Source organism: Hippocampus zosterae, chromosome 2, assembly GCF_025434085.1.
Source record: "Hippocampus zosterae strain Florida chromosome 2, ASM2543408v3, whole genome shotgun sequence".
Lineage (NCBI taxonomy): Eukaryota > Metazoa > Chordata > Actinopteri > Syngnathiformes > Syngnathidae > Hippocampus > Hippocampus zosterae.
Window position 1 is genome coordinate 21,566,538 of NC_067452.1, and position 25,469 is coordinate 21,592,006.

At 45.8% G+C, this 25,469-nt stretch overlaps 2 protein-coding genes across 2 annotated transcripts in view; one reads left to right on the forward strand and one right to left on the reverse strand.

Moving 5' to 3' along the window:
• Nucleotides 1–25,469, forward strand: part of LOC127596313 (uncharacterized) — a 747,551-nt gene that overhangs the window by 154,824 nt on the left and 567,258 nt on the right. The window lies entirely within an intron of this gene.
• LOC127596310 (potassium voltage-gated channel subfamily KQT member 4-like) lies at nucleotides 16,589–18,014 on the reverse strand. The gene is given in 1 exon segment (XM_052058622.1): nucleotides 16,589–18,014. A coding segment is annotated over 1 exon segment (777 nt). The 5' UTR covers nucleotides 17,868–18,014; the 3' UTR covers nucleotides 16,589–17,090.

Sequence of the window (25,469 nt, forward strand, 5' to 3'; positions counted from 1 at the left end):
TTGTTTTACTGCCTGTATGAACTGATTCAAACATTCTATGGACTCTTCTCCTCAATTATCATGAAATATAAACATACAATACAATACAATACAATACATGCTGATTTATATAGCGCTTTCACAACAGCGGCAGCTGTAACAAAGCGCTTTACAAAACAGTTAACATAAAGTAAAATAATAAACACAACACATAACATAAAACACGGACAGTCGTGCAGTCCTAACCACTTTTCCGTCACACGCTTTGTTGTTTGAAGCGGTTTGAGATGAAAGAGGAGAGAATCAAAGTGTCCTTTAACCAGTGGATCAGAGACGTCATGCTCAAAATGTGCACACGTCGGCTACAAGCTAAGTTTCAAAGTCAAAAAGAAGCTGTAGCATCCATTGACGAAAAAAGAGATTGGTTCACTTCTCCTGTCCCATGGAAATCCATTTCAATTCCAAGCGGCAACTCACGGTTCCAAATACGCATCGGCGCTCTTCGCCAACGCTCCTCTCTCCTCATCCTCAACTTCACCGGCCATCCATCCAGCCGCACCAACGCCAACTGTCCAACAGCGCTGACATAGCCACTGAACAAATCGGGGTTGTGAAAAATGCTGCCCATTACTGGCGCAAAAAACACAAGCGCCCCAGGTCCATCCAGCACCGACAGTCAATGGCGCCGACATTCCTCCCAATCAAAATCTGTGCTGGTACAGGCGTGCTGCCGAGAAGGCGCAACCACCAAGCACAGATACTGCTCCTTTGACGAATGTCGTGGCCAAAAAGCGCTGAAAACAGTCCATATCAGGTCCACACAATGAAACAACAAACAACATGTGACAAAACAAAAGACAAAAACAGCAAAAAAGAACAAAAAAGAACAAAAAAGCAAGGCTCTTGAAGAGCACTTGCCGAAGGCTGCCTACTCGGGCGCCATCTTGGGAAAAAAAAAAAAAAAAATGTTCAAACATAGCAGAAAACAGAGTAAATGCATACTTGAGTGACATTATTTCATTATTGCGAACTTGGCTGTGATTGTTCTGTTGATACAAGTGATATGATGCAACAGTAGCGTAGCTGAAACCCCTCACAGCAATGGTAAACATACATGCCACCTCCCTCTGGTGGTCAAAATGAAGATAACGAAAACCCAGCAGAGAACAGACTCCAAGTTGAAGCCTAATGTCAAACTACAGTATATATATGCACATACACATACACATTTACATATGTACACACACACACACACACACACACACACACACACTCATTCATCTTCCGAAATGCTTCATCCTCATTAGGGTTTCGGGGGGTGCTGGAGCTGTCTTTGGGCAGTAGGCGGGGGACCCTGAATCGCTTGCCAGCCAATCGCAGGGTACACATAGACGAACAACTAAGGGTGTGGAAAATAATCGATATTAATCGATACATCGATGCGCATGTGCGCGATCCGAGTGCATCGGCTCATTCACTGGGTACGACGCGATTGACGGGTGAAATCGCGATTCATCACGATGCATTGATGGTATCGGTAAAATCCGATTCAAGCGCCGTTTTATTCATGTTAAACGTCACCTATCTGCCCTTTCCTAGGCGCAATGAATGCACCATCATTGCTTTGCGTTTTGTGTTGAATACGGACGGTAGCCGTGCGTCACATACAGTCCAGTACACAACGAGCGAAACATTATGGAAGTTAGCGCAAGAGGAGGCGAGGAAACTACTATATTTAATGCAGCCGCAACATTCAAATCTTATGTTTGGAAATACTACGGCTTCGAAAAGAAAGACGGAAAGCTTGATAAAACCTCCGTAATTTGCAAGGAATGTTGCACTAAGAAGCCATACAACGGCAGAACCACAAATATGCAGACCCACTTAAAACGATGGCACCAGATCACCGACAAGTTTCCCTCCCGCTCCCCCGCTTCCACGCCCAGTTCCTCGTCGGACACCGGAGAAACTCTTGGCAAACCAGGTCAGGATCAGAAAAAAATTGCCTCTTATTTGGGAGTCCCCTTGACACTCACTGTGACCGCGCAATGGCCATAACTAAGGTCACTGCTTATTTCATATGCAAAGACCTCCAGCCTTAGCGTGGTGGACAACGAGGGTTTCAGACAGCTCGTGCACGTTTTGGAACCCATGTATAAAATACCAGACAGGTCTGTGTTCACTTACATATTCCCGATGTGTACAACAAAGTAAGAAGTGAGATTACTGTGTCGCTGAACAGTGCACAAAGAGTTGCACTTACAGTGGATGGGTGGACATCTTGCGCTATAGATTCATATATATATATATATATATATATATATATATATATATATATATATATATATATATATATATATATATATATATTATATTTCATATAAGACACTCAGTGAGAATAGTCTGTTTGTGTTTACACTATAGCAACAGCTGTGAGTCTCAGGTGCCAAATTGTTTACATTTTCTTTGCACAAAACCCAATTGTGAAAGGGCTTAAATAAGTTGTTTTACAAGTTCTACTGTTTATAAGGAATAAAGTGGTATCCTTTTTGTAATACCATACTGAATTCCATCTTTTTAAAAGCTTTTTTGCTTTGCTTATTTGCATCATGTTTAATTGCACAATATCGCAACAAATTGCATTGTATCGTATCGGATCGCATTGATTTGAACTTAATGTGTATCGCATCGTGACGACGGTGAAACGTATCGCCAGAAAATTCCATGTATCGTTTAAGTATCGCATCGCTGGCAGTGCATCGAGATGTGTATCGAATTGTCCTCAGTGCTGAGATTCACATCCCTACGAACAACCATTCGCGATGGGACAATTTAGAGCGTTCAATCAGCCTGCCATGCATGTTTTTGGAATGTGGAAGGAAACCGGAGAAACCCCACGCAGGCCCGGGGAGAACATGCAAACTCCACACAGGGAGGCCGGAGCTGGAATTGAACCCGGTACCTCTGCACTGTGAAGTCGACGTGCTAACCACTGGACTACCGGGCCGCCTGGGGTAATATACATACATATATATATATATAGCACATATTATATTTATTCTACAATATATATGGCTGGCTCAACTGAACAGCTCAGTTGGTAAGGCATCGGTTTGGCATACGGGAGACGGTGGTTCGAATCCCGCTTGGTGCAAAAAAATGAGGCCATAACACCATCCAGTATGGGTCCTTGGGCAAGATCCTTCACGCAAGCTCCAATGGATGAAATGCTGAGCGAGGCAGCAACTGACCTGAAAGCTGAGATCATGTCGAGAATGAAAGCTGGGCAACCTCGAAACCGATTACAACGGCTATGTGAAGTACCACCTGAAAGTCTCATGGAAAGTGTGAATGCAGCACTGAGGGCGATCCCTACCGTAACGATCAAGGAAACCAATGAGCTGATATATGCTTCCTTGAGCATCCTTGAGATGCTTGGCTATAAGAGCAACCATGGAAGCCATGAGATACGTTACCCACCATGGAAAAGACGGTTGGAGGTTAAAATCAAGGCGGCCCGGAAAGATGTGTCAATTGACGGAGACCCAGAGAGGATGATGAAAAGGCCGATACTCGAGAGGTACATCCAGATGACCATACCTGAAGCACTCGAAACTGCCAAACAAAGGCTCCAAGCCTTGTCCATTCGCCTAAAGCGATACACGAAAGAGAATGAGGCCAGACGAATAAACAGGCTGTTCGCAACACAACCTGCGAAAGTGTACGCTCAGTGGCAGGGTCCTAACAACAGAGCTGACCCACCAAGACTGGAAACTGAAAGGTACTGGAAAGGCATATGGGAGAAGGAGGTTGTAGATAACAGCAGTGCACAATGGTTGGTAACGCTGAGAGAGGAGCACATTAACCTCCCTGAACAGAACCCAGTTACCATAACAGTGGCAGACATACAGGAAAGAGTCTCAGATATGAAGAACTGGACAGCACCAGGCCCGGACATGGTCCACACCTACTGGCTAAAGAAACTCACAGCACTCCATGAGCGTCGAGCAGCATAAACGAACCAGCTGCTGAGGGATGGCTAACCGAAGGGCGAACGATACTGATCATGAAGGATCCCTCAAAGGGTGCAGTCGCATCCAACTATCGGCCATTAACCTGTCTCTCCACAACATGGAAGCTCATGTTGCGGCTAAGATAAGTGCACACATGGATCAATACATGAGCGAAGAACGGAAGGGCATTGGTAGAGATACCAGGGGAGCCAAACATCAGCTCCTGGTTGACAGAACAGTCGCACAAGACTGCAGGTCCCGATGTACCAACCTGTGCACAGGCTGGATTGATTACAAGAAAGCCTATGACTCGATGCCACATACATGGATCACTGAATGCTTGGATGTGTATAAGTTGAACAGGACCCAAAGAGCCTTCGTTGCGAACTTGATGAGGATGTGGCAAACCACACTTGAAGCCAATGGCAAGCCACTTACCCAAGTGTCCATCAAATGTGGCATATACCAAGGTGATGCACTCTCCCCACTGCTGTTCTGCATAGGACTGAACCCCATACAGGCAGGTGGCTTGGACAAAATATTTCAACACTGTCAAAGCTGTGTTGTCTGTGCTCCAGTTGAAGGTACGTTATTAGCCTGGAATTCCCATCAATGCCAGCATGTGTCACAAACCCCCACCTGTAAAACAAACATGAAAAGAATAATGATTAAATACAAGAAAACAATCAATCATATCTTGTTTGAAATATCATCTCGGTAGAGAAGGTATTGCTGTGCACTTAAGACTACATGGAGGCAATTGGGAGTTTGTGTAACTTGGATATACAAATGATAAAATTCAATTTAATCTGTGCTGTCCATACAATATGGCCTTCTAATGCTCCCACGAGTACAAATATAAGATGATCCCTTATTACCGAATGAGACGCATAGGCCCATCTATGTGCCATAAACTATTGGGGAATGGCACATAGTATGTTCTTCGAGCCACAGTCTGGCTCCATCTCTGGGCTGCAGCAGCTGGCTCAATACGGTTGAGGATTTCTCGAACTCTTTAATAATAATAATAATAATACATTTTATTTGTGGGCGCCTTTCTAGAAACTCAAGGACACCTTACAACAAGCAGTTAAAATCACGAGTACAATGTTAAAAAACTACATCAAATAAGATAAGAAAAAATACAACAAAATAAATAAATAAAACAATGGCTTTATGGTCTGAGTGAATAGGCTTGTCGAAACAGATGTGTTTTGAGGCGGGATTTGAAATGTGTTAATGAGGCTGTATTACGAAGGTCAGCGGGGAGTGAGTTCCATAGCTGGGGAGCAGAGCGACTGAAGGCTCTATTTCCCATGGTGACGAGGCGAGCAGGGGGGACAGAGAGGAGGACAGAGGAGGAGGAACGAAGAGAGCGGACAGGCGTAGGAATATGGATGAGGTCAGATAGGTATGGAGGGGCTAGGTCATGAATGGATTTGAATGTGAGTAGCAGGATTTTATATTGAATGCGGTGTAAAATGGGAAGCCAGTGGAGATGTTGGAGGACAGGTGTAATATGGTTTTTGTATGGCGTGAGTGTGATAATGCGGGCGGCTGAATTTTGGACCAGCTGAAGCTTATGGAGGGTTTTTTGAGGGAGACCAAACAGAAGGGAATTACAGTAATCGAGTCGCGAGGTGACGAGGGTGTGTACAAGTATAGCAGTGGACTGAGGAGTGAGAGAAGAGCGGAGCCGGTGGATGTTTCGAAGATGATAATATGCAGAACGAGTGATGTGGTTGATATGTGAGGTGAAGGAGAGGGTGCTATCAAGGATGACACCCAGACTCTTGACCTGAGGGGAGGGGGAGATGGAAGAGCTTTCGAAGGGAATGGAGAAGTTGTTTATTTTGTTTAGATTGGATTTAGTGCCTATAAGGAGGAATTCAGTTTTATTGCTATTCAGTTTGAGGAAATTTGAGGTGAACCAAGATTTTAATTCCTGCAGGCAGTTGGTTAGGGAGGATGGTGGAAGTACGGTATTAGGTTTGGTAGAGATGTAGAGCTGGGTGTCATCCGCGTAGCAATGAAAATGAATGTGATGTTTCCTGAAGATATTACCCACGGGAAGAAGATAGATTAGAAATAGCAATGGGCCAAGGACAGAACCCTGAGGAACACCTGAAGTGAGGGGAAAGGGGTGAGATCTAAAACGTTTGAGCTGGATAAACTGGGTGCGGTCAGAAAGATAGGAGCGGAACCAGGAGAGGGGGATGCTGGTGATGCCAATGGAGGAGAGTCTGTCGAGGAGGATGGAGTGAGAGATGGTGTCAAAGGCTGCACTGAGGTCAAGCAGGAGGAGGATGGCGAGTGAACCGGAGTCAGCAGAGAGAAGAAGGTCATTGCATATTTTGAGGAGGGCAGTTTCAGTACTATGGAGGGGACGGAAGCCAGATTGAAATTGTTCGTATAGCTTATTGGAGGAAAGATGGGTGTGAAGTTGAGCAGCTACTGTTTTCTCTAGAAGTTTGGAGATGAACGGAAGGTTTGATATGGGACGAAAGTTGTTCAAGTCGCAGGGATCAGAGCCAGGTTTCTTCAGTATGGGAGTGACAGCAGCAGTTTTGAGATGAGATGGTACAATGCCAGTAGAGAGGGAAGTTTGAATAATGTTAGTGATGAGAGGGGAGAGGGCCGGGATAGAAGCTTTGACTAAAACAGTAGGGAGAGGGTCAAGCTGACAAGTAGAGGATTTGGACTTCTGGATTAAGATGGAGATTTGGTGGACAGATGGGGATGTGAATGCAGAGAATAGGTGGGTAGGAACCGGGGAGAATGGAGAAGGAGGGTTAGGAGCAGCTGAAGGGGTGAGTTGCTGGTGGATAAGTTGGATTTTGGATGTAAAAAATGAGGCCAGAGTATTACAAAAATCAGTGGAATAGAGATGTGAGGGAAGAGTGTCAGCAGGTTTAGTGAGTTTAGAAATGAGTGAAAAGAGTGATCTGGGGTTGCCTTCATTGGAACTGATTAATCCAGAGTAGAAGATTGATTTGACTTTCGATAGTGAGTCCTTGTAATGGAGAAAGTGGGTAGTGTACATTTCTTTATGAATGGCGAGTCCAGTTTTTCTATATAATCTTTCAAGTTGACGGCCTTTTGATTTAAGTTGTCTGAGGGTAGGGGTAAACCAGGGTGCTGTTTGGTTGAAGGAGACAGTTCGGGTTTTGAGTGGGGCCAGGATATTGAGAATGTTATGGAGATTTGTATTGTAGTGTGTCAAAAACTCATCTGTTGTAGAAAGACAATCAGTACTGGGGAGGTTGTTGATAAGTGATTCTAAATTGTCCGGGTTAATGTCCTTGATTTTACGGAAATGTATAATGCGTTGTGGGTTGGATTTGAAAAATGACAGGTTAACATTGAATGAAAGCAATAGATGATCTGTGTATGGGAGGAGATCGGTTTTACAGTTTGTTGGTGATAATCCAATACAGCAGATCAAGTCCAGAATATGTCCTTTACTGTGTGTGGGAAAGTTGACATACTGTTGAAAACCAAAACTGTCCAGACAGGAGGTAAAGTCTTTGGTAAGTGAGTCATTGATATTGTCCATGTGTATATTAAAATCTCCTAAGAGAATCACATTTGGTGATAGTGTATACAGATGAGTGAGGAGTGTAGTAATGTCAGTGATAAAATTCTTGTTTGGTTTTGGTGGACGGTAAATAGTGGCAATCAGTGTGGGAGTTGATCCAGAGAGCTGTATAACAGTCGCTTCAAAAGATAAAAAAGCAGGCACATTTACAGGTGCAAATTTCCAATCCTCGCGCAGAATCATCGCGAGGCCGCCTCCCCTCCCAGTCGTGCGCGGCACAGCGTGATAAACAAAGCCCGGTGGAGTAGCTTCATTAAGAGTACCATAATCATCTGGCTGCTGCCAGGTCTCAGTCAGACACAGAATGTCAAACTCACGGTCTGTCAGGAGGTCGTGGACGAACTGGCCCTTGCTCGTAAGGGAGCGGATGTTCAGTAGGCCAACGTTGACAGGAGTGCAGCTGCGAGCGACCGCGATGCTATCCGACCTCGGGACGCGTGTCAACACAGAGGCATCCGCACGGCGTCCGGTGTTCTTCCGTGGGCGGCGAGCGGTGGACCAGAACGACCTGATGGAGCTGGAGTTGTCGTATTGATAGTTTCGGCGTGAGCCCCGGTGAGTGCACCTTCGCCGGGGCACGTAAAGGATGTCCGGGTGTTGGAGCAGAGCAGGCGGTGGTGGACCGTGTTGATTAAAGTTGAGTTTGAGCTCAGTGGAGCTGATTGACATAGCCGGACCGGAGTAATGAAGTCGGGAAGCGGCAACAGTTAGTGGGTAAGCTAGCCGCTAGCCGCAACTCAACGACAACTCAATACTCGATGACAGGTAATGACAGTTCGGCCGATCGAGTGTGGATTGATCATTGTTCACTCGGTGACCATAAAAGCAGGTCGACATAAAATATGTCGGCTATAAAAGATAAAAAATTGACATGAAATGGACTTAAAAATCAAAAAATCACGGGGAGTAGCGGCGTCCAAAATTCGCCAGCGTTCACTCCGGAAGTTTTTCTTTGTACTACAATACCATTAGCACGCAGGTATGCCCTCATCATCTGCAACAGGTTCATAAAACAACACAATAAAGAAAGTACACTTTCACAATGAATATAATGATATATACATGAAGGGACAAGAGTATGTAGCAGAACACTTGCTTCCGAGCCTGATCTGGGAAATTGGCTGTGCAATCTTCTGACATGCTCTTCCAGGTCAACATCATGAATGGGAGTAAATCTATTTCCGGCTGAAATCTAAAAAAACTTCATTTTTTTATGCAGGTATGAAGAGGAACAACACAACATCTCCGTGATGGCTCTCACTGTAAAGCCCTGAGTGGGGAGCAGTTCAATTTGATCCCTTGTAATGTCAAGTGCTGGTCTTCCTCGTCTACCTAAAGTATGGAAATAAAAGGATTAAGGAATTCAAGCAAATGAATCACTACGTGTTTTTTTATATACAGTACTGTATATAGTACAGGCATATAGACACAGATGTACATAAAAGTATATGCAGCTTCAAAAGCGTGAGCAGCTATTTTCTCTAACCATTTTACTCAAGAAAAAAATAATTCAAACTTATAATTGAATAACTAAAAGATCACTAGTTATTGCTTATAAGTGTATAGCCATCGCGTTACTTAATAGTCTACTGATTTGCAGGAAAACCACTGGTATAAAACGACGTTTGACAGGGTGGTAGAAGGTAAGTCACAGCAAGTCGTCAGTAAAACCCGTGTGTAGTTCGAATAAAAACACATACAAAAAAGCAATGACAAAAAAATGGTAGCCATTTTACCTGTGTGCAAACGATGTGCCACATGGGAACAAACACATCCACCATTAGGAGCGGGTCCCGCAATGATGACAGCTCGGAGATCTATTAGACTTTGAATCAAATTTTGAATAGTGTCAGCGCTAAACTGGTCACTAACTCTTCTTAAATTAGCAATTGAAATGTTTATCGCGCGTGCTTCACTTTCACCGGCAGACCCTTGACGACAGGCACTCTCTATTGCCCTGCACCTTCGCCGAATACGTCTCAGGACGCTGTCCGCCATTGTTGTTTTAAAAAACTAAGTGGGCACAGAATTTCCAAAATCATGAGCCCTGACTGGTGGGATGATACTATTTTGAAACGTACAGCAAATAGGATACCGTTACATGTTTTCGTAATCATCCTTATTTGCATTTAATGCAAGTACAGTGTAATGTCACTAGCACTACAAGTGGGCACATTTATGGCCTTACATGTTCAGTAGTAAGCGTCAAAATGACCTTATTAGTGAACTAGTGGGCGTTTTGCGGCTTACATGTCAACTAGTAAGCCTCAAAATGATCTTACTAGTGAAGTAGTGGGCGTTTTGTGGCTTACATGTTCACTAGTAAGCGTCAAAATGACCTTACTAGTGAACTAGTGAGCGTTTTGTGGCTTACATGTTCACTAGTAAGCGTCAAAATGACCATACTAGTGAACTAGTGAGCGTTTTGTGGCTTACATGTTCACTAGTAAGCGTCAAAATGATCTTACTAGTGAACTAGTGGGCGTTTTGTGGCTTACATGTTCACTAGTAAGCCTCAAAATGAACTTACTAGTGAACTAGCGGGCACATTTATGGCCTTACATGTTCACTAGTAAGCGTCAAAATGATCTTACTAGTGAACTAGTGGGCACATTTATGGCCTTAAATGTTCACTAGTAAGCGTCAAAATGATCTTACTAGTGAACTAGTGGGCGTTTTGTGGCTTACATGTTCACTAGTAAGCGTCAAAATGACCTTACTAATGAACTAGTGAGCGTTTTGTGGCTGACATGTTCATAAATAAGCGTCAAAATGATCTTACTAGGGAACTATTGGGCGTTTTGTGGCTTACATGTTCACTAGTAAGCGTCAAAATTACCTTACTAGTGAACCAGTGAGCGTTTTGTTGCTTACATGTTCAGTAGTAAGCGTCAAAATGACCTTACTAGTGAACTCGTGAGCGTTTTGTGGCTTACATGTTCACTAGTAAGCGTCAAAATGATCTTACTAGGGAACTAGTGGGCGTTTTGTGGCTTACATGTTCACTAGTAAGCGTCAAAATGATCTTACTAGGGAACTAGTGGGCGTTTTGTGGCTTACATGTTCACTAGTAAGCGTCAAAATTACCTTACTAGTGAACCAGTGAGCGTTTTGTGGCTTACATGTTCACTAGTAAGCGTCAAAATGACCTTACTAGTGAACTCGTGAGCGTTTTGTGGCTTACATGTTCACTAGAAGCCTCAAAATTATCTTACTAGTGAACTAGCGGGCGTTTTGTGGCTTACATGTCAACTAGTAAGCCTCAAAATGATCTTACTAGTGAACTAGTGGGCACATTTATGGCCTTACATGTTCACTAGTAAGCGTCAAAATGACCTTACTAGTGAACTAGTGGGCAATATGGAATAAATACTCAAAGGGCTTGCCAGGCAAGCCCATTGAGTATTTAAAGGGTTCAAAGGGCTTGCCTGGCAAGCCCTTTGAGTATTTATTCATCCGTGATGGTATTGTAGACCAATGAGAGCACGTCCGACAGACACGTGGACTTCGGGCGGCCAATCATGATGCATTTCGAGCCAAGCCCCAACAAAAACGGAGGAGAAAACTTTCAGACGCTTTGAAAGCTTTTGGGGTACATATTACTCTTGTTGTTACACAAAATTTTGTTTTACGATTATTTTAGGCGGTAACGTTATGGTGTAAATGTCAAATACGTGGTCTATTTATCAAGATGAAGCCTGCTTAAAAATTTGCTCCAACGATTTCGGAGATGTGTCTGACTTTGACAGCAATGGCGGCAGTTCAATGCTGACAGTCGCAGTCGGGTGCAGATTTATTTCGGCAGGACTTTCCAAAATCTGCCGTTTGCTCTGACAGTTCTCTGTCTGACAGTCACATTTTGTCTTATTACTCACAAGCTAATTGACATTTAAAAAGAGTTAAAGTTAATGTTTGGAACACGATTTTGCTCTTACTGTTTGCTGCCTTAGTTCGTTTGAATTATTCGCTTCCTGCATTACATGAAGTACATTTTTTAATATTCACAAGACTGTAACTGTGCATTATAAATAATGTCACATTTGCACTATGTTTTACTGGATCTACAACTAAACTAGGTCCTCGTTTCTGGGAGAGTCCACAGCACCTCCTGTATCACAACCATTCTGCCGGCACACCTTCAGCAGCACGATGTTTCTAACGGGAGCTGGAGGGTGATCAGCTTCATTGAAGAACAGGAGGAGGAGAGGCACAACGTTTGTCATTTGTGATATGTTTTTAGACTTTTCTCCTAATTAAAAAAACTGTATGTTTTGTTAATTTCTTGATATAGTTCTTGTATTTAAATATTTTAACAATCAAATATTTTTCAACTGTGTTTTAGATATGAATTGTATGAAATAAATCAGTGAAGCCCCATTCAAATTCGACTCCATCTAATCTGCTCGATCACACTGCTGTCAACCTGCTGTAAATAATGCCTCCATTCATGATTGTAGAAAACCCAGAACGGTAAACATGTGATTATTTTATTTTAAAATATAAGAAGCCTATGTTTTGCAATTGTGCTCATTTTCATTGTATTGCACGACAAATATAATAGATGAGCCGGTTTGGGGACATCATCAACCAAGCTGCTGCTCCAATTGCAATGCGATATATTGTCCTGCTCTCCTAAATTCGCATCTACACCACAAATTTCTGTATACTGTAGATATTACGCAAATGGCGGTAAATAACTGTGAAAGCTCAGAATCAGGGTTTAAAGGGTTAATTCTTTGCTGGGTGGAGCTCTTATCATGGAGCCAATAGGAGGTGTCCTCGGGTGGTGTCCGTCCCTCATTCAGCTCGGGTCCTCCACCAGAGGCCAGGAAGCCCGAGAGCCCCGCGCAGTACCCCCGCCGCTCCCAGCACCGCACACCTCCGGACCGAGATGTCCGACGCTGCTCCCGGGATCCGTCGCAACCACCCATCCAGTCCGGGGGTCACTGCCCCGAGCACCCCGACCACCACAGGCACGACCGCCACCCCCACCCCCCAGGCCCTCCCCAGCCCCTCCCCGAGCCCCCCATGCTCCCCCCTCCCGATGCCTCCACCACCTGGGACCGCCACATCCACCACAACGGCCCTCCTCCGCCCCCCATCCACGACCACGACATCTGGTTGACTCGCCACCACCATCCCGCCAGTCTGGATCCGGAAGTCCCACAGGATCCCCGCTCCGCCACCCTCCACCACCCTCGGAGGTGCCCCCCACTCCGACCCCGGGGCCCCCAGTCCACACTCCGCACAGATGCCTCGGCAGACCACGCCAGCCACCTGGCCATGGCGCTCCACGCAGGCCCCCCCTGCCAGCATCCCACACCTCGCAGCCACGTGCCGGATAGTCCCAGGCGCCTCCCCGCACAACCCACACCCCGGGCCCTGTCCGGCGCGGCACTTCCGGGCCTCGACGGCTCCGGCGCCCAAGGCCCGCTCTTGAGCAGCCAGGATGAGCGCCCCTGCGCTGTCCCCCAGGCCAGCCCCCTCCAGCCACCGATAGGACTTCTTGAGATCAGCCACCTCAGCCATGGTCCGGTGGCACATCCCGCATAGGGGCCCGCCCCCCCACGATGGCCCCCCCCCAGCGCCCGTCCCTCCGCTCCCCACTGTCCGAGACACTCTCCAAGTACGTCACCCGCCGGAGCCCCCGCCCCCCGATGCATTCATGGTGCCCGGATGTCCCATCCCGGACAGCGGCGCCCACACCCACCAGTCCCCGGCCTCCCTCCCCTCGGCCCGCGCACACAGTCTATATATATATATATATATATAGCTGGATAGCTCAGTTGGTAAGGTTTGGCGTACGGGAGACGGTGGTTCGCTTGGGTCCCGCTTGGGGCAAAAAATGAGCACATAACACCATCCAGTGTGGGTCCTTGGGCAAGAGTCTTCACGCTAATGCGTACCTCATACAATGATGAGAGACAATAAAATGAATGACATGCCAGCTCAGAGGTCGCCCGGCCAAACAAGGTCTGCGTCAGGTGCTGGGGAACCAGAGCACCTTGGTGAAAAATGGAGCGGAGATGGGCAAGATGCAATAACATGGCTCTGTTGGAATGCTACTACTCAAGCAAGCCTAGTCAGAGAGGTTACATGCAGAGAATCTGGGCTAAATGGTTACTTCAAAACCCACAGTCACGGGTGACCACGAAACAACTCGTAACTCAGTGTTCCAACATCCACAAACGGCAACTGCTGTCACAACTTGAGATTGATGAGGTACAATGCAGGTTCCATGGTGAGGGGCCCCAGGCTGCCAGATCAGAGGAGGAGTTCATACCAGAGTGAATGCAGATGATGAGATTGGGAGTGCTGTGAATGAATGAAATGCTGAGCGAGGCAGCAACTGACCTGAAAGCTAAGATCATGCCAAGAATGAAAGCTGGGAAACCTAGAAACCGATTACAACGGCTATGTGAAGTACCACCTGAAAGTCTCATGGAAAGTGTGAATGCAGCTCTGAGGGCGAACCCTACCGTAACAATCACGGAAATGAACTTATATACGCTTCAGCATCAGTGATCCTTGAGATGCTTGGCTATAAGAGCAACCATGGAAGCCATGAGATACATTACCGACCATGGAAAAGACGGTTGGAGGCTAAGATCAAGGCGGCTCAGAAAGATGTGAGTCCATTGACGGAGGCCCAGAGAGGTGTGATGAAAAGGCCGATACCTGAGAGGTAAATCCAGATGACCATACCTGAAGCATTCGAAACTGCCAAACAAAGGCTCCAAGCCTTGTCCACCCGCCTAAAGCGGTACACGAAAGAGAATGAGGCCAGACGAATAAACAGGCTGTTCACAACACAACCTGCGAAAGTGTACGCTCAGTGGCAGGGTCCTAAAAGGTACTGGAAAGGCATATGGGAGAAGGAGGTTGCACATAACAGCAGTGCACCATGGCTGGTCTCCCTGAGAGAGGAGCCCAGACACCTCCCTGAACAGAATCCAGTTACCATAACAGTGGCAGACATACAGGAAAGAGTCTCAGATATGAAGAAATGGACAGCACCAGGCTCGGACATGGTCCACACCTACTGGCTAAAGAAACTCACAGCACTCCATGAGCGTCGAGCAGCATAAATGAACCAGCTGCTGAGGGATGGCTAACCGAAGGGCGAACGATACTGATCATGAAGGATCCCACAAAGGGTGCAGTCGCATCCAAATATCGGCCATTAACCTGTCTCTCCACAACATGGAAGCTCATGTTGCGGCCTAGATAAGTGCACACATGGATCAATACATGAGCGAAGCACGGAAGGGCATTGGTAGAGATACCAGGGGAGCCAAACATCAGCTCCTGGTTGACAGAACAGTCGCACAAGACTGCAGGTCCCGATGTACCAACCTGTGCACAGGCTGGATTGATTACAAGAAAGCCTATGACTCGATGCCACATACATGGATCACTGAATGCTTGGATGTGTATAAGTTGAACAGGACCCTAAGAGCATTCGTTGCGAACTTGATGAGGATGTGGAAAACCACACTTGAAGCCAATGGCAAGCCACTTACCCAAGTGTCCATCAAATGTGGCATATACCAAGGTGATGCACTCTCCCCACTGCTGTTCTGCATAGGACTGAACCCCCTAAGCCAAGTAATCACCAAGACAGGCCATGGATACCGCCTCACAAATGGAGCTACGATCAGTCACCTCCTCTACAAGGATGACATGTCGCTGTTTGCTAAGAGCGAAAGGGACATAGACTCCCTGATCCACACAATCAGGATCTACAGCAGCGACATCGGGATGTCATTCGGGCTGGAGAAATGTAGTCGGATGGTGACTAAGAGAGGAAGGGTAGTCCGCACTGAAGGGGTCTCACTCCCTGAAGGAACAATAGCAGACATTGAGGACAGCTACAAGTACCTCGGTATACCACAAGCCAATGGCAACCTCAAACTGGCAACAAGGAAAGCGGCTACGGCCAAATACCTCCAGCGAGTGAGGCAAGTCCTAAGAAGCCAGCTCAATGGCAAGAATAAGACCCGGGCAATAAACAGCTATGCCCTTTCCAGTGATCAGATACCCTGCAGGAAAAATAAGGTGGCCAAAGGAAGAGATTCAGACCACGGATGTTAAGACCCGAAAGCTCGTTACCATGCATGGAGGGTTCCATCCCAAATCCAGCACCCTGAGACTGTACACAAGCCGAAAGAAAGGAGGCCGGGGACTAGTGAGTGTGAGAGCCACTGTCCAGGATGAAACATCCAAGCTCCACAAATACATCAAGGAGAAGGCACCAACGGATGATGTACTCAGAGAATGTCTCAGACAATGGGGAACAGAAGATGAGGTGCTGGAAGAGGGACCATCATGGGAGGACAAGCCCCTACACGGGATGTACCACCGGACAATAACTGCCGCGGCCAATCTCAAGAAGTCCTATCAGAGTTCTAGAGAGGGCTGGCCTGAAGGACAGCACAGAGGCACTCATCCTGGCTGCTCAGGAGCAGGCCCTGAGCACCAGAGCCATCGAGGCCTAGATATACCACACCAGCCAAGACCCAAGGTGTAGGTTGTGCAAAGAGGCACCTGAGACGATCTAACACATAACTGCAGGGTGTAAGGTGCTGGCAGAGAAAGCCTATATGGAACGCCATAACCAGGTGGCTGGCATAGTCTACCGAAACATCTGTGCGGAGTATGGACTGGACACCCCAAGGTCAAAATGGGAAACACCTCCGAAGGTGGTGGAGAATGACAGAGCGAAGATCCTATGGGACTTCCAGATCCAGACTGACAAGATGGTAATGGCGAACCAACCAGATATCCTGATGATAGATAAAGGGCAGAGGAAAGCCGTTGTAGTGGATGTAGCGGTCCCAAGTGCTGGAAACATCAGAAAGAAGGAACACGAGAAACTCGAGAAATCCCAAGGGCTCAGAGAGGAGCTGGAGAGAGCCTGGAAGGTAAAGGGGACAGTCGTGCCTGTGGTGGTCGGACCACTCGGGGCAGTGACCCCCAAACTAGATGATGAGTGGTTGCAACAGATCCCGGGAACAACATCGGACATCTCAGTCCAGAAATGTGCAGTGCTGGGAACAGCAAGGATACTGCGCAGAACCCTCAAGCTTCCTGGCCTCTGGTAGAGGACCCCAGCTGAATGAGGGATGGACACCACCTGAGGGGTGAGACGAGGATTTTTTTTATAGATATACAGTAGATATATAGATGTACATTTTTCCCTGCAAGAAAAATTGAAAAGCCATTTAAAAAGATCTTATTGTATTTAGGAGACAGACACAGCACTCCATTAGCTTCTATAAATCATGCCACTTCCTTTACACAACGTCATCTTACTCTGAGTATTGCACGGAGGCATCTCTTCATTTAGTTTAACAAGTTAAGCAGCACTTGTGATCGGCCCAAGTTACAGCTGCGCGATGTGAAAGCAATTTCTGCTTCCGGTGGACTGTGACAGAACCAGAAATTTTGTCCTCACAGAAACTGTGATGTACTGTTCGGTCAATAGCAAGTACAAAATGTTAGCCCCCTGATTTGGATAAAAACAAGTGAGATTTTCTGCATAATTCATATTCCACAAAGGTAAAATTCATCTGAATACCATGTTTAGACCAGTGTATGTGCATAGAATGTATGATTGTAAAGGCATTGAAAATAAAAAAAGACTTCTCGATGGACTGAATCTGTTTCTCCACTTTGACCACACGTCCCATCATGCTCAGCTCATCCAGAGACTCCAGTTCCGGCGGCGTCTTCTCGCCCTTTTCTGGTCGTGCCTTCTTATCGGCCTGGACGGCGCCTCGCCCGATGATCTGGTCCACCCGCATCTGCAGGCTCTTGATACGGCCCAGCATGTCCAGGTGTCCCGCCGAGTACTGCTCGATGACGTCCTTCACGTCGTACGGACGCAGCGTCTCCTTGAACTTTCTCTTGGCCACCAGGAACTTCAAAATCCTGACGGCTCGTATGAGCGTCTTGACGGCGGGAATGACCTCGTCCATGGCAATGTCGCAGTAGCCTCTGTCGTCCACGCTGTCCTCTCCCAGACCCTCCACGTCAACGGGAGGCCTTGCTTTGAGCCGCAGCGAGGTCCGAACGCGAGTGCGGTCATTGAAGCTCCAGCTCTTCTGCACCTACCCGGGGCTGGCCGCCTCAGGGACGTTCTCCTGGTTGGGCGAGTGCCTCACGGCCAGGCCGGGCGCCTGGGGCGATGCCTTGTTCCGGATCACCTGCGCCGAGCGGGAGTTGTTCATCCGGATCCTGTCCCGGAAGCCCAGTTTACTGCTGTCCCCCGACATATAGGGGGCGCTGTAAAAAGACTCCTCCAAACTCCTTGGCTTACTCGCAGTTGGAGGGTTCCCCCCGAATGGGGGGACAAATCAAGGAACCAATCCCTGCACCCCGAACGGGGTGCCCTTACGGCCGTTTTTTTTCGGCTAACCGCCCCCTGAACCTGGCAGGGTGGCGGGCGGACCTTTTGCTCCAGGCGGGGGACATAGAGACAAATCCGGGGCCCACACAGACACTCACGCGCGCAACAAACACACACACAACAAACTACCTGGACATGCGACATTTGCACACAACAGATTACAAGAAGACAGACATCCTTCAGATGCAACCACCACACACCACACTGGGTACACAAACATTGCACAAACATAAACACTAGACAATACAACATAACATGGAAATGCAGACTACATCCCAAAACACCACCACGAACAACAACACCTCGTAGAACACCAACAGGCAGCAGAGCACAAACAGACCAAAACAACACACTCGCCTCACCAACACTACCCTCAAACGCAACACGGACAGACAACTCCAACAGAGACACAACAAACACAAGACCACCCCCCCAAACCTGGACCTGCAATAGCTGCAATAGAATCATCACACGCAGACAAACCTCACTCAGATGCAACTCAACACACCCACACTGGATACACAGACATTGCTCCGGCATCACCACCCGCCAATACACGAACACGTGGACATGCAGAAAACACACGCAAACAACAAACACCCCAACACCACAACCCCCGAACAACCCACAAAGAACAACACCCACCAACAAAAACAACAAACACACACTGACCATACTACAAATAAACATCAACGGCATCCAAAACAAGAAAACAGAACTAGAAGAACTCGCCTTACAACAGCACGCAGACATCATCACCATACAAGAAACCAAACTAGAAAAACAACACAACACACCTCGTCTCACCAACTACACCAGCATTAGGAAAGACAGAGAACACAAGGGACGAGGAGGACTGCTCACATACATTCACAAATCAGTCACATTCACTCCCATGAACATCCCCAACAACATCAACACCAACACTACAGAAATTCAAACCGTAAAGATTCACATAACCAACCACAAAAGACTACACATATGCAACATGTATATACCCCCCAGAGATACCACCCGACCAGACCACGCCACAGAAGACACAGACATCACCAACACCTTCCAATACATAAACTCGCTGAACAACACCATTCTAACCGCAGACATCAACGCTCACTCAACACAATGGCACTCTCCCTACGACGACCACAGAGGCACCCACATTGCAGACATACTACAAAACTCCCAACAAATCACTCTAAACACAAACACACCCACCAGAAAACCTACAAACATCAACCAACAACCAACATCACCGGACATCACAACAGCCAGCAACAGCATCACAAACAGAACAACATGGACCACAATACACGCACTCAGTTCAGACCACCTTCCTATCAAAATCACACACAACACGCATGCTCCTTTCCGCCTACAACAACACCTTCAAACTTACACAAATTACAGGAAAGCAGACTGGGAAGGATACACCTCTGAAATAGAATCAGCACTGGAGAACATAACCATACCTGACAACATCCACACAGCCAACACCATGCTCACAAACCTCATACTTACAGCAGACAAACACCACATACCCCACGGAAAAATAAAAAGCAAATCACTTCTCCTACCACAACACATCAGAACACTCATCAGCCAAAGAAACGACATCAGACAACAAAACCACCAAGACCCACGCATCACAGACCTAAACAAAGAAATAGACACACAAATCCAAAAACACAAACAAGAGCTATGGAAAGAACACTTAACGGATGCATGGAACCACAGACACAAACAACACATACTCTGGAACACAGTAACAAGACTATCAAACAAAGAACAAAAAGCACCAGAAAACACCACAATACAGTTCGGACAACACACGGCAATATCCAACAAACAGAAAGCACGAGCATTCAACAAACAATTCACCAACATAATACAACACAAAACCAACAGAACATACAGACAACTACAACGCAAAATACGAAAACTCAACACCACGCCCATAACCATCACAGAACAACAAGTCAAACAAGCACTACAACGCTCCAAAAGCAACAACTCCACAGGCCCAGACAACATAAACATCAGACATCTGAAACACCTAGGCCCCAAAGCAATAACACTACTCACACACACTTACAACACATCACTCAACACCAACACCATCCCCGCAATATGGAAGACTGCTAAAATAATCCCAATACCAAAACCCAACAAAAACCACGCACTCGGCCCATCTTACAGACCAATAGCACTACTCAGCCCAATAGCCAAAACAATGGAAAAGGTAATACTACCCTTCATTACCAACAACACTCAACTACCCTCTCACCAACACGGCTTCCGAAAACAACACTCCACAACCACAGCACTACACCACATACACAACATCATAGCCACAGGTTTCAATCAACAAAAACCACCACAACGAACAGTTGCCATAGCCCTAGACATGTCCAAAGCCTTTGACACGGTAAACCTACACACACTCACAAACAAACTCAACAACACTAACACCCCAAACATCATCATCAAATACATCTTCAACTACATAAGGGGACGCAGACAATACACTCAATACCGGGGGGAAACATCAGAACATAGAAACACGAAAACGGGGGTACCACAGGGGGGAGTACTTTCACCAACACTATTCAACATATACATGGCAGACTTACCACAACCACCTCCAAATGTACACACAGTTACATATGCAGACGACATCACCATTCTATCCACACATGTCAAACCACAACAGGCACAACAACAAGTACAAAAATATCTCCACGACATATACAACTGGACAAAACAGAACCAACTCACACTCAACGCAGACAAAACCACCACCACTCTGTTCACACCGGATCCGGCAGAATACAGCAACAGGCTCACTTTACAAATAGATAACACCACCCTACCCACAGTCCGCGAACCCAAAATACTGGGATTAACATGGGACCCCAAACTCACCTTCTCAAAACACACACAACACACTCTAACCCGCGCCAAGCAATCAAACAAAATACTTAAAGCCTTAACAACCACTCACTGGGGAAAATCCAAAGAAACTATACTCACCACATACAAAGCAACCACACTCACACGCCTCGAATACGCAAACACTATATGGTCACCAACACTATCGGACACAAACAAGACAAAACTCCAGACCACACAGAACACCGCACTCAGAATAGCAACAGGATGCACACAAGACACAAACATACAACACTTGCATGAGGAAACAAAAACTCTCCCACTGAACACCCATCTAAAACTACACGCATCGCAAATCAGACAAAAAGCCCAACACCCAACCCACCCACTACACCCACTCACTCAACAATCACCACCACCCAGACAAAAGAAACAAACAATCTTCCACAACAACAACTACACACACAACAAAGACACAGCACCACAGGACACCAACAACGACACCATAAAACAGAACATGAAAGACATACACACCCACTTTGTACAAACACACTTGGACACCAGACAACACAACAAAGTAATACATGCACCAGCACCAGAAATAGACCCATCAGAGCAAGACCTACCACACAGAACCAGACAACTCCTAGCACAACTCCGAACCAACAAATCACCAGCCCTCCACTCCTACCTACACAACATTACACCGGACACACACCCAACACCACTCTGTGCGCTATGCGGCACGCAAGTGCACGACACACAACACCTGTTCACCTGCACAAACATACCCACCACACTGACTCCGGAGGACCTCTGGCGAAACCCAAGCGGAGTGGCGGCCCTGCTCGCCCGCTGGGCGGCGGAGGGGGGTCTGGGGATCCGGGAGACGGAGTGAGGGCCCGGTCCCCCAATGTCGGGGCACGGGTGGGGTCGACAACAACAACAACAACATAAAAAAAGACTTCCCCTTTAAATATTCCTGCTGCATAATATATCTCCTTTCCTTTCGTAAAGGATGGTCAGAACCTTTCCTAAGCATTATTAAAATTTAGACGATCTTTGCTCCAGGTGCTACCGGCTCATCTCACTCGGTTAGGATAGGAAAGGAAAGTTCCTATGCCAAAATGATAATCCAAAAAGGGCCCCTGTTGGTGGATAATCAGGCCATGGGAGGTGTGAGTAAATTGTGAGGGGGTGTTGGCTGGAGCTAGAAATAATTTTGGTGTCTTGTCCCTGCAGTAGGTTCATTAAAAGAGCAACCAGTGTTTTCACCACCATGGTCGGATCTTACTCTGGAGGGTAACCCATACAGGCAGGTGGCTTGGACAAAATATTTCAACACTGTCAAAGCTGTGTTGTCTGTGCTCCAGTTGAAGGTACGTTATTAGCCTGGAATTCCCATCAATGCCGGCATGTGTCACAAACACCCACCTGTAAAACAAACATGAAAAGAATAATGATTAAATACAAGAAAACAATCAAGTTTCATATCTTGTTTGAAATATCATCTCGGTAGAGAAGGTATTGCTGTGCACTTAAGACTACATGGAGGCAATTTGGAGTTTGTGTAACTTGGATATACAAATGATAAAATTCAATTTAATCTGTGCTGTCCATACAATATGGCTTTCTAATGCTCCCACGAGTACAAATATAAGATGATCCCTTATTACCGAATGAGACGCATATGCCCATCTATGTGCCATAAACTATTGGGGAATGGCACATAGTATGTTCTTCTAGCCACAGTCTGGCTCCATCTCTGGGCTGCAGCAGCTGGCTCAATACGGTTGAGGATTTCTCGAACTCTTTTTCTTTGTACTACAATACCATCAGCACGCAGGTATGCCCTCATCATCTGCAACAGGTTCATAAAACAACACAATAAAGAAAGTACACTTTCACAATGAATATAATGATATATACATGAAGGGACAAGAGTATGTAGCAGAACACTTGCTTCCGAGCCTGATCTGGGAAATTGGCTGTGCAATCTTCTGACATGCTCTTCCAGGTCAACATCATGAATGGGAGTAAATCTATTTCTGGCTGAAATCTGAAAAAACGTCATTTTTTTTTATGCAGGTATGAAGAGGAACAACACAACATCTCAGTGATGGCTCTCACTGTAAAGCCCTGAGTGGGGAGCAGTTCAATTTGATCACTTGTAATGTCAAGTGCTGGTCTTCCTCGTCTACCTAAAGTATGGAAATAAAAGGATTAAGGAATTCAAGCAAACGAATCACTACGTGTTTTTTATATACTGTATACAGTACAGGCATATAGACACAGATGTACATAAAAGTATATGCAGCTTCAAAACCACGAGCAGCTATTTTCTCTAACCATTTTACTCAAGAAAAAAATAATTCAAACTTATAATTGAATAACTAAAAGATCACTAGTTATTGCTTAAAAGTGTACAGCCATCGCGTTACTTAATAGTCTACTGATTTGCAGGAAAACCACTGGTATAAAACGACGTTTGACAGGGTGATAGAAGGTAAGTCACAGCAAGTCGTCAGTAAAACCCGTGTGTAGTTCGAATAAAAATACATACGAAAAACCAATGACAAAAAATGGTAGCCATTTTACCTGTGTGCAAACGATGTGCCACATGGGAACAAACACGTCCACCATTAGGAGTGGGTCCCGCAATGATGACAGATCGGAGATCTATTGGACTTTGAATCAAACTTTGAATAGTATCAGCGCTAAACTGGTCACTAACTCTTCTTAAATTAGCAATTGAAATGTTTATCGCGCGTGCTTCACTTTCACCGGCAGACCCTTGATGACAGGCACTCTCTATTGCCCTGCACCTTCGCCGAATACGTCTCAGGACACTGTCCGCCATTGTTGTTTTAAAAAACTAAGTGGGCACAGAATTTCCAAAATCATGAGCCCTGACTGGTGGGATGACACTATTTTGAAACGTACAGCCAATAGGATACCGTTACATGTTTTCGTAATCATCCTTATTTGCATTTAATGCAAGTACAGTGTAATGTCACTAGCACTACAAGTGGGCACATTTATGGCCTTACATGTTCACTAGTAAGCGTCAAAATCATCTTACCAGTGAACTAGTGGGCACATTTATGGCCTTAAATGTTCAGTAGTAAGCGTCAAAATAATCTTATTAGTGAACTAGTGGGCGTTTTGCGGCTTACATGTTCACTAGTAAGCGTCAAAATGACCTTACTAGTGAACTAGTGAGCGTTTTGTGGCTTACATGTTCACTAGTAAGCGTCAAAATGACCTTACTAGTAAACTAGTGAGCGTTTTGTGGCTTACATGTTCACTAGTAAGCGTCAAAATGATCTTACTAGTGAACTATTGGGCGTTTTGTGGCTTACATGTTCACTAGTAAGCCTCAAAATGATCTTACTAGTGAACTAGTAGGCGATGTGTGGCTTACATGTCAACTAGTAAGCCTCAAAATGAACTTACTAGTGAACTAGTGGGCACATTTATGGCCTTACATGTTCACTAGTAAGCGTCAAAATGATCTTACTAGTGAACTAGTGGGCGTTTTGTGGCTTACATGTTCACTAGTAAGCGTCAAAATTACCTTACTAGTGAACTAGTGGGCGTTTTGTGGCTTACATGTTCACTAGTAAGCGTCAAAATGATCTTACTAGTGAACGAGTGAGCGTTTTGTGGCTGACATGTTCATAAATAAGTGTCAAAATGATCTTACTAGGGAACTAGTGGGCGTTTTGTGGCTTACATGTTCACTAGTAAGCGTCAAAATTACCTTACTAGTGAACCAGTGAGCGTTTTGTGGCTTACATGTTCACTAGTAAGCGTCAAAATGACCTTACTAGTGAACTAGTGAGCGTTTTGTGGCTTACATGTTCACTAGTAAGCGTCAAAATGATCTTACTAGTGAACTAGTGGGCGTTCTGTGGCTTACATGTTCACTAGAAGCCTCAAAATTATCTTACTAGTGAACTAGCGGGCGTTTTGTGGCTTACATGTCAACTAGTAAGCCTCAAAATGTTCTTACTAGTGAACTAGTGGGCACATTTATGGCCTTACATGTTCACTAGTAAGCGTCAAAATGACCTTACTAGTGAACTAGTGGGCAATATGGAATAAATACTCAAAGGGCTTGCCAGGCAAGCCCATTGAGTATTTAAAGGGTTCAAAGGGCTTGAGTATTTATTCATCCGTGATGGTATTGTAGACCAATGAGAGCACGTCCGACAGACACGTGGACTTCGGGCGGCCAATCATGATGCATTTCGAGCCAAGCCCCAACAAAAACGGAGGAGAAAACTTTCAGACGCTTTGAAAGCTTTTGGGGTACATATTACTCTTGTTGTTACACAAAATTTTGTTTTACGATTATTTTAGGCGGTAACGTTATGGTGTAAATGTCAAATACGTGGTCAATTTATCAAGATGAAGCCTGCTTAAAAATTTGCTCCAACAATTTTGGAGATGTGTCTGACTTTGACAGCAATGGCGGCAGTTCAACGCTGACAGTCGCAGTCGGGTGCAGATTTATTTCGGCAGGACTTTCTAAAATCTGCCGTTTGCTCTGACAGTTCTCTGTCTGACAGTCTCA